This window comes from Pyxicephalus adspersus, chromosome 3, assembly GCF_032062135.1.
Source record: "Pyxicephalus adspersus chromosome 3, UCB_Pads_2.0, whole genome shotgun sequence".
Taxonomy (NCBI): Eukaryota; Metazoa; Chordata; class Amphibia; order Anura; family Pyxicephalidae; genus Pyxicephalus; species Pyxicephalus adspersus.
The window spans coordinates 16,839,687-16,850,771 of record NC_092860.1 but is presented as its reverse complement, the minus strand read 5'-3'; the positions used below and the strand labels follow the sequence as shown (position 1 = coordinate 16,850,771).

Genomic DNA, 11,085 nt, shown 5'->3' with positions numbered 1-11,085 from the left:
AGAAAAGTTCGGGTTTAACACTTTTTGCAAGTGTTTTTACCCCGAAACAAGGTCGGGTTAAACGGCCGGGTGGTTAACTAAGAACCTAATTCCCCCCTTTGAATAATAAATAACCATAACAACAATATACATGATGTTATCAAACTCCAAATTCCTGGTTATACACCCAAACAACAAGGCTGCAAGTCTTGGAAGGCAAAATCCACACCAAACAGGAATTTAACTTTTCCAACATCTACACCTTGGCCCCTAGCTGCCCAGCACCGCCTCAGGAGCCATAATCATCTGTTCACCATGAAGGGGGAAACCCCACCAAAGAAGATCCCCCACTGACAAAATTCACCACTTTACCATGCACTGGATCCTTGCCTTCCAAGACCCCTATTGCTAAAACTTTCAAATTATAACAATATCAAAAGAGCTGGGTGAGTGGGATAAATTTTCTTTCAAAAAGAGGGCCTCCCACTTCCGTCTTCCCCCTTTTAACTCGTCCTATGACCAATCACCTCCTACCCCCATGCTCCACACTAGCACAACCCCTTTCAGCCTTACGTCATTTTTTTAAGCCTTAACACCCCTGGGCTTGGCCTCAAACCCTGTCATGTAGGCCCTGCACCTATTTTCTTTCGACTATGGGCCTCTCTGAAAAAATGCACACCGGCCAGAGCCGCGGACCATGTCTACCATATGGATCACAGGCTCAGAACAGTGGTCGGGATGTCTCTGGACACAACCCACTCACTCTCCCATCATAGGCTCTGACCGGGTTCTGACATTATGGCGTCACTCAGGAGGAAGTTTCATCCCCTTTGAGTGACACAGGACTCTGGACTGCACATGTGCGGTCCGGAGTCTGTAGATTCAGTGGTCCGCAAGCTGAAAAAGGTTGGGGACCACTGCCATAGGGTGAAATTAAGAAAAAAGTTACTCACTGTAAGGGCAAATGCATAGGACCAGGAGGTAATTTGCATCTGGAGAAAATGAGATTTGGTGCTTGTTGGGTAAAGGAATTCCTGGTTGGCTCTGGGTTGTTGGCACATTTCAAGCTGCTTAGCTGCTCCTAGCTCTGCTGGGTAAGATGCTAAGTGTACCACTTCACCTGGATGAACCTTTCATGCGTGTAAGGAAGTGGTAACTGCCTCACTTCCTTTCTGAACCAGTCCTTAACCTCTGCAAACACAAAGGCTTCTTCATTGCAAGCTCTCCGAAAATGTGGACATGACTCCCTCAGGAAGTAGATCAAGCCAGCTCATTTAACTAAACAAAAAGCAGAAAACATTCCTAAAAGCAAACTTTTATGAATGATAAATGCTATAAATAAATATTATAAAACTGTTCATCCAGGAATTTTCTGTTTATGTTAGGGAAAGAATGTTGGAGTAATTGGACTTTGTAAAGCGCTGCACACTATATTGGCGATATTTACATTCAACTTAAAATGAATTTAATTTATTTGATGGAGTAGTGTCTTCTTTAAATTGACTATGTAGGTTAAATCTTTTATCTGTTGCATGATTTTGTAGATATCTGTGGAATAATTGTACACTTTCTGATGAAATGCATATGAGATGCAGCTTCAACGGGATAAAAAATTGGATTCTGCTGTGTGTGGGTAGATGGCTAGTGTGAAAGAGCTTTTATTAATATTCACTGACAGATATGTAAATGTTTCAGGAGATTATGAGACCTGTGGATAGCTATAAAAATGCAGCCTTTAGGAGGGCTGTAGATTCCTATTTTATGTGCATGCTTTCTAATAAAGCTATGCAAAAATACAGCCAAATACATCCAGTGAGCCTCCTTTAGCTTAAAATGGCTGCAGATGCTGAAGAACAGGCTAGGCTGATAGACCTTGTTCATAAGTGAGTTGCTTGCCACTTGCTTGATTGAAGCACAGCAATTTTCTACACCATTACCTTTCACGGCATGTGTTACACGCCTGTAATGATATGTAGCAGTTATTTACTGGAAGTTAAGTCTTATACTTAGCCATGCTTAGTAAATAGGGTAAAGTCATGTTCCCTTTAAAAAATCCAACCTGTGCAAGGGAAATATATAAAAAATATATAAAAAAAATATTTTACTTTCATGTGAACCATTTATTTATTGCCGAACAGCCCAAATTGATGCCACATCCTAATTAGACAAAATGCAATAGAAACAAGCAAGGGAAACTCCTGTTTACTCTGCTTGTTCCTTTTATATTTAGTTACATGTGATTGGACAGTTAGAATCACAACTTCATATGGCTATCTAAGCTGTGTAAATAATTGCTTTGCTAAGAAGTTCATATCTACTCTTCCCAATATTTCATTGGTTTGCATGTAATCCCCTAAGCCTAACTTTAAATCTTAAAACAGTCCAGCCACCACAGTACCACTTCTACACCCAAGGACACGTGTAAATGAGTATAATAGTCATTCATGCAAAATTGTAATAATTCTAACTTACCTTTTCAGTGTTCTGTATCCTACATATATCCAAAACTTCCATGTGTGTAGAATACTTGGTCTCCCTGTCATGTGCTCTGGTTTCTTCTACTGGCTCCTGTGTAACAACAGGATGTATTTGATGGGGGAAGAAACCAAAGCGAGCGACTGGGGTAGCAGGTATTCAAATTACTTATTGAGTGTCGAAGAACTGCAGTGGCCAAGGAGTTATTTTAGATATACAGTAACCTGATGCTAATCCAAAGCAAAACTGCTAACCCTAAAGTGAAATGTATACTACCAGTAAATACCAAAAAATGTTGCAGTATTTAAGTCTAGTATTATATAATGTTGCAGTTATATAAGTCTAGTATTAAAGTGCAACTGAACTCAAAAATGTAAAATTTGCTAAAGCATAGGGAAGATCTGTACAAAAAATTGTATTTTTTGCCTGAAATTTCCTAGAATGCGAGATCACCTAGGCACCCTTGTGCTATAAACACATAGCTGTAAATTCTGCATTGTGAGATTTAGGGCAATGCTGCCTTTGAACTTTTGAAGCCTCAAACAGAAGTCTGATGAATGTCAGATTATTGTTGTTGAAAACAAACTTTCGTGATTGATGGTTCCAGTGATAAAGAAAATGAACAAGCTTTGTACACACAATAGAGGGGGGAAGGGGGAAAATGAATAAGTGGCACCCCGCTAAGCTCTCTTCAATAGAAATGCACAGTGGTTGTTCCCCATGGCTCCGCTACAGCTGATTAAAGATTGACATCAGCCAACGATTGATGAATGATGTTTACCCAAGATAAACATGACCATTTATCTTAGGGCAACCATTATGTGACATGTGCATGAAGCAGTAGGGCATTTGGAGCGAGATTTGGTGAGGTCACTATTGTGTTGTACGCAGTTTTCCTTGCTGGAGGCTCCGACATGAGAAAGCAAAGCCCTGCCTCTGTCAAGATGGTCAGCAAACCACAAAAACACAGTACTGGTAATTATTAATTTGTCCTTTGCCTCCGACTTTAAACTCCTGCCTTTAAATGTTAATCAGTGTTTCTTTACAAAATCTCTTTACATTTTGAGCCAACTAGTCCTTTAAGAGAAGGCTGAATGGTGGTGAAGAAAATCAGAACACACTAATAAGTTGGAAGACTGAGACAATAAAAACGGTGCTGGAGAATTGTAATTGTAGGGAAACAAGTATTTGAGATTTACAGACACATTGCCAGCAGAGGAGGAAAGGCAAAAAGAATATTTCTAAAGACATCACAGGTATTAAAGGCAGAAAAAAATACACAAAGCCAAATTACAATGAAGAAATAGAACAAAGAGACAAAACGAGGAACATGACGGCTTTCGAGGAGAACTTCACACAGAAAATAATTAAGGAAAGTGACGCGTATTGTTTAGTTTACAAAATGACACAGCCAAACCTAAGGTGATTTAGCCTCCTTCCCTGCCTTGTCACTTCATAGAATTCATAAAACAAATACATGCTTTTTAATATAGCAAAGGGGTTCATTTTCATATTTTTTCTCAGCACTAGAGAATTTTTTTTTTAAAGAAACATGCTCAATCAGCCGTTTCATGTCGTACAATGAACAACTCGGTACACTTTCCCAAGGCCCCCGTCTTTTACTCTGGATTATTTCTTGTGCTCTTACTATGGCGCGTCCTTTGAGAAATAACGTTAATGCAAACAAGCACAAAAATACTGCACAAGTAGAACTCTTTTCCTTTGATATAACTCGAGTGAGGAACAGGAGTGAGAGGCAACACTACACAAGTGGCATGGGGAATTGAAATTAGAGACATAGGACTGAATGCAGAAATAGAGATGTAATGAAGGGAAAGAAAAAAAATCACAAACAATAGACAAAGAGGTGAGAAAAAGGCTGAGCCACCGCCAAGATTTTCAAAGATTCTCTCCGCTAAGCACAAAGGGCTATTTTGCTCATCGGCTGCTATTATGTGGAGTGGGGAAAAGGTGCGGAAATAAGCCAAACAGAAATGTAAAAGGGTTGGCACATCCCTGTTTGTGTCCAATACACCTGGCGGTACACAGAAGAGTGGGTCCTGACCCCGCCAAACACGGCACTGTGCTGTTGTTGATTTCGGAATACTGGACACAAATAAAATGGGGTCTGTTGTATGTGATACCCAAGGCTTTCCTTTATGCAATGTTTACCTATGAGAGTATAGCCATAGAAATAAATAGAACACATATCTATTATAATGATGGGAATAAATAGATTTGGATTGGACAAAACTGAAGTATTTGCAAACGTCTAAAAGTGATTTACAAATAACATTTATGCATTACACAGTGGTGCAAGTTTTGCTGTACACACAAAAATCTAATTTTTTACATTTCCTTGCATGTAAGATATCATCACATTCACTAAGTTAAGGTAATTATCCCTTTCAAGGTGATTATTTATTTTGTTAAGGGAACAGCCTAAAATTCCACTATAGTGCCATACACTCTGATACACAGTGACCAATAAACGGAAACATCAGACATTGCATAGACAACAACTGATCTGATTAATCAAAGTTCTCCAAGACCAGAGAATATAAAATCATGGGGGAACCTGGGTGCTCCAACAAACCTGGAATGTACCAAGTAAGAGCAAATAATTTTTAGGAAACCAATTCCAGGTTTGATTGACCCAGGTTCCACTATGATAGTCTATATTCTCCATCTTGGAGAAATTTAGCAAATCAAGCTGCATCTCTGATATTCTTATAACATGAGATGTAGTGGAGAGTTGCAGCAATGTTTCCACATAACATTTTCGTGCATTGTCCCATTCAGCAACAGCAGAGGTGGTAGTGAATTGCTATCTGTTGCAGTCTAATTCCCGGTGAATCCTGCCAGTTTGTGCTCTATGGGCTCCCTGTTATAGGGTGACAATGCTAACTACCAGCTCCCAGTGCAGTGATAACCTCACATTGCATGCGCGCCAACAAGGACATGGTACACAGCATGCAGGATAGCTTCCCGATTGTCAGCCCAGTGCCACATCTCCTGCAATGTCCAACAATTAAAATTATTTCTAGGGATGAAAAAGTAAGAAGCTGTTAGATTTGTATTGATGTCCATTTTCTGATGGAAGGTTTCCCCGTAATTTCTGTTCCAGTAGCAGTAATCACTTAACTTTTACAAGAAGCAAAGGAAATCCTTGACATTCATATGGCAAAGTTGAATAAACCTTTGTTGAGTCACAATATTGAATCTGAACTAAAGATGAGCCCATTGTCTAGGTATACAGCAGACATTATTTCCATTGGCTGGTAGCTGGCAGGGACAGTTCTCTTACCAACCAATGGAAATGTTGGTCACTGTATACTGTACCAATGCACTTGCAGCTGATGTTTGCAATAGTTACCATTGATTATGTACGCAGCAAGTAGATGTTGCCCGCCATGTATGGTTAAAGACCATCTTGATCAAATAACTGTGATATCTTGTTCTAACAGATGTTCAGGCTGAGTAATCTGAACAGCACCATGTCTGGAGACCCAGATGGCAACAAAATCTTGTTGAAGTTTTAACCCTTCCTACTCCCTACTAAAAACTAAACAGAATTCGATTCTGCGTCCGGAAAATTAAATCTGATTGGTTGTTATAAGCAACGTTTTTTTCCTTCTTGCACTGTGTTCTGCAAGCCTACGCAAATTCTTGTAGGAAATGAGTTTTTCTTCCCATTTGCCTGCACTGAGACAGCTTGGTGCCGTACAGGGATCACAACTAATTACTAATGTTTTAGAATGTCACTCAGTACAAGTACCTGATTCTATAATTATATTTGGATAAGAACAATGATATTTTTCATCACTACATGCGCTGCAATAATTAGGAAGAAAGTAGATTATTCAGAGGAGGCTGAACATTGGCTCACACCGCTGACCTACCGCTTTACTCTAAATAGACGTTTATCAATTTGGGTAATATGACTAAACAATGAGCCCAAAATTGTATATCTCCAGCACAACCGAGCATAATTACATCAGCCAAATGTACATGTTTATGACCCCTACAGAAACCTCTGGGGCCAACCAATCTTGAGGAAAACATTTTTTTTAATTTTGTCAAAAAATTATTTTCCTGGTTAATTATTGTTCTCTGAGTCTGGATGAATTTTTATATTTTAGAGAAAATTCTTGCTGTGAAATTACAAATTGTTCTACAATTTGGAAACTCCATTTTACTAATTAGGTTGGAATTTGTTTAAAAAAACAAACTTACTGTTGAATTTTTTGAACAGGTGTTTTTTTTTTATGGTGGGTAGTTTAGGTCTTTTTCAATTATTGTAAGTGTGTGTGTTTTTATATAGTATATATTTTTATATATTTCATAGTAGATGCTTATATTTAAATAATTTTTAATGTAGTTTATTATGCATTATTACTTAATTATATATATATATATATATATATATATATATATATATCATAATTATTTTACTTTTTAACCATAACTTCATGGCCAGTTTCAACATAACCCTAGGGGTCATTTAGAGCCCATTCCACTCTTACAAACCAGCAATTTTACACCTAATTTTTCCACACTGACCCCTATGCATTTATCCCTTTATGCATTTAGCCATAATGGCAAATTTTGGTAAAGTCTCACAATTTTTGTTAACATTTTGTATAAATTAAAAAGTTAAAAACTTGAAAAATAATGATTTGGCAAATCTGCCATTTGATCTTCTGACATACTAATAGTTCATTAGGGTGATGTAAGGATTGATGGTGATAGAAGTTTGTGCAATAAACGTGTATATAAATAGTATAGTACAGCCATGCATAGGTTAATCTGCGCTCTGAGCTTCTGTATGCCTGTTTTCTCCCTAGGGCATGTTCTAATTGCCCTCAATAGCCCAAATGGAGAGGAGATGGGCTCTTATTGAGCTGATTGGGGACAGTCGCTGCTTCCAGCTGTGTTACTGGGTTAATCATTGCTCAGAGCTACCAGTGAAATGGTCACGGTTAACAGGGAACAACCTCTGAACACAGAGAGGGAATAGACAGAGGTGCCTGGGAATTAGCACTTATACAGACAGTCTTAAGGGCAGAAGAAGAAAAGGCTTTTAGTTTGGTCTGACAAGGCAGAAAAGCAATTTGTAACATACCCAATTCAAGTCAATCAGAATAAAATTTTTACCTACAACTATAGCAAACTCCAATCTGTTGTTATGTCTACTCTACATTGTAATTGGTTTTTACTTACAGAAATGTATTTATAAATAATAAAATATATAGAATAATGGTAATTATGGCCTATGTATGAGCTTGTTGGACATCTCATTCTACAACCAAAAGCACTGGTATAGAGTTGACCCACCACTCTCCACTCTTATGCAAAGACTTCCCATAAGAAAGTTTCTGTAGGACTTTGTACCAAATTTTGCCAAAAGATCATTTGTAGGGTTAGGTGCTGATGGTATATTAGAAGATCTGTCTCTCAGTTGGTGTTCCAATTTAAAACTTTATGAAGTTGGTTTGTGACCAGAGACATGCTGGAACAAAGATTTCAATTGTCTAAAACAATGTTTTTCAACCTAGGGTTCCCTCCAGAGGTTGCTAGGGGTTTCTTGAGCCATGGGCAATTTGTGATTCTCAGGTCAGTTTAACAGACACCAATGATCATTATGGCTATCTGTAAGGGTGACATCCTTCCCAATGGCCAGCAATATAGGAGACATTGGGCTTGATTTATTAACCTCCCTGGCGGTATTCCTGAATGTGCCTCGGGGTTAATTTCTTTGTAATGCCTGCCAGTAATGTGCATGAGAAGCTAAAGGTGTACAGATAAGCCAGTCCTCAGCATACAAGGAGTTATTATTATTATTATTATTTAACAGGATTTATATAGCGCCAACATATTACGCAGCGCTGTACATTAAATAGGGATTGCAAATCACAGACTAATACAGACAGTGATACAGGAGGAGAGGACCCTGCCCTGAAGAGCTTACAATCTAGTAGGTGGGGGAATTTCACACACATGTTACAGTAGTCCAGACGGGAGTTCACTTCTAAGGGCAGTCAGAAATGGGAATTCTCTTTTTGTAGTCAGCAGTATAAGTACATTTAAATGTTAATTGGATGCCTTTCTTACTAATAACAGCAGCTTCAGCTCATGAGATGAATGATTGGTCTAGGGAATTAAAAAGCGATTCCAGGTATTAGCAGAAACCAATCAGTGAGCTACTAAGGCCATGAAGAACACATTGCAACATTGCTAAAATCAAAAGTTCACTCAATTTAGCTTAATATGAACTTGTGTAGTGTTCTGAACCCTGGATATTTTCTCCCAGTGTTTAATGTCCTCTTTGCCTTTTTATTTCTCTGCTTCCTGTATTACCATTCTCATGAAACTTTTAAGGCAGTTTTGAATTGGTGGCAAGAAGCTTCATAGTACTGATATATTTTTAGATACCCATTTACAATACGGAGACAATTTTAGACAATTGTGTACTTACAACCCTGTGTGAGGAGAAGCTATTTCCTGTTCCAGCATGACTATACCCCTATACAAAAAAGTGGTCCATAAAGACAAGGGTTTGATGAGTTTTATGTAAAGGGAACCTTTAGGGACGTGATATGAAATGGAACTCTGATTACCAGGTGGTTTCATTCAATATCCCGACCTCCCAAACATATTGTGTGGAAAGCATTCCCATGGTTTTGGAATCAGCTATGAAAGGTGACCACAGTTTTCAAGTTGTCAAAATGAACTAAAGGTAGATACATGAAAGAAAAAAATGAATTCTTTCTTGTCTCCTATAAAACAGCAGAATGAGTTAAAAATGAATATTTTTGGTTTATTATTGTAGAACAAAGCAAAGCAATTATATGAAGTAGGTTCATAGAATTGTGTGTTGTAGTGTATTATTAAAGACAATACAGTTAGTGAATAAAGTATGTGTAGCGGGCTGAATAGAGAAATCATGGAAACAGGAAAATGTGTGAAGAAAGATAATGGAACTAGTTATAGTAGGGAGTCCTGCAGAGCAATGCAGGTAGAAGGATAAAGTTATCTAGCTCAGCTAGAAAGAGAAATGTTTCCAATAGCTACCAATTAGCAATTACTAGTAAAATAAAAACGCCTAAAAAAAAAAAAAACACTTATTGCAGAGCATCCAAGGTCCCCCGAATCCTGGGGCGACCGGATATGTTTACCATGCACCTGGATATCAGTCTAGTCCCACCATTTCCCTTATCAATACTGGCCTCTGTCAATGCTAACCTAGAGTTAGTTGACAAAGAAAATGAGGCAGGGGCAAGCTTCTGATTTTTGTATGATAGAGAACAACTGGATCCATTGGACCAAGGTTGCTTTACAGTGAATCTGACCAATTATGTAGCCTTTCTGGAGTTTGTCCCTGTACTATATATTTGTTTATTATGACCACCTTTGCTTTAGAATACCACTGCTAATCATTGTCCAAGATGTTTGCTTATCTTCCTGCCCACTACTATTTCATTCCAGCACTCCCTTTAACTCCAGAGGAACCCCCATACTAATCTGTATTGAAATAGGAAAGCTTTTTATGCATATTCCTTCTCCTATTCCCTAATATGTGCAGAAGAGTAAAATGTAGTGTGGAAACCAATATGAACAGATAAATAAACATTTTTTTTCACAATATGTAACAATGATTCATTCCACAGAATTTTAGTATAAAGAATCATACACATGAATCATATAAAATGAAATGCCTGGTGAAAAGAGAAGTATCCAGTGTGGCTCATTGAACCTATTGGAAGTACATTAGTTAGTGTAGATGACCATTCTATATCAGTGTAAATTAACAGTGACATATCACATATTACATATTTTCAGCCCCAACTCTGAAAGGCCATACATATCAATTAGCAATATTCCCAAGACAGTCAGTTCTACTTTTAAATATTCTGATTTAACCACACAAAAGGTGCACACATCTGTGGTTTAATGGACCAATATTAAAAAAAATGCTAAAAAATAACCCACCTCGTACTCTTCTTTAAATCCGTACCCTTGTCCCCTTTTCATCTGAGTTATGTGTTGTAAAAGGTCTGCTACACGGATGGCAGGTTGGAGCTGTCCACGGGGATAAGCCATCTCCAGGGGCTCACAGGTGCGATATGGGTGAGTCTGAATGGTCAATGTGGGCTGATTAAGCTCTACATGGCTGCTGTCTGTAAAAGAGATAATGGTTAGGGATCAACAAACTTTCCAATATTTGCCATTACTGCAAAATTTCTTTCAATATTGGGAATATGTAAAATACGCATATCATGATATTATTTTTTTTTTATAATATAATAAAAATATATAAATAAACACTGTAAATTTCTATAAATAAGATTCTCAGGACTGCCCATGTCTCTGTAGCCACTGCTTAGGCTCTTAGGCTTATTTGTAGACTCCAAGATGGTTTCTGCTCTCCACCCCCAACTAAGAACTAGGTTAAAATTAAAGTGTACCTAAAATATCATTAGAAACCCCTCTCTTTTGGGACCCACTTGAATTGCTAGATATTAGCTACTTCAAAATCTTCTTCCAAATATCTAATATTAGAATGTTTGCAGACTTTTTTTAATAGCACAACTACACTATATTACCAAATGTTTGTGTACTATTGACTAT

At 37.9% G+C, this 11,085-nt stretch overlaps 1 protein-coding gene across 1 annotated transcript in view; it reads right to left on the bottom strand.

Moving 5' to 3' along the window:
• PTPRT (protein tyrosine phosphatase receptor type T) overlaps positions 1-11,085 on the bottom strand; it is a gene marked incomplete in the record, with an annotated part of 259,610 nt that overhangs the window by 46,116 nt on the left and 202,409 nt on the right. The window contains 1 exon segment of the mRNA XM_072403721.1: positions 10,447-10,634. Coding sequence (XP_072259822.1) covers positions 10,447-10,634 — 188 coding nt within the window.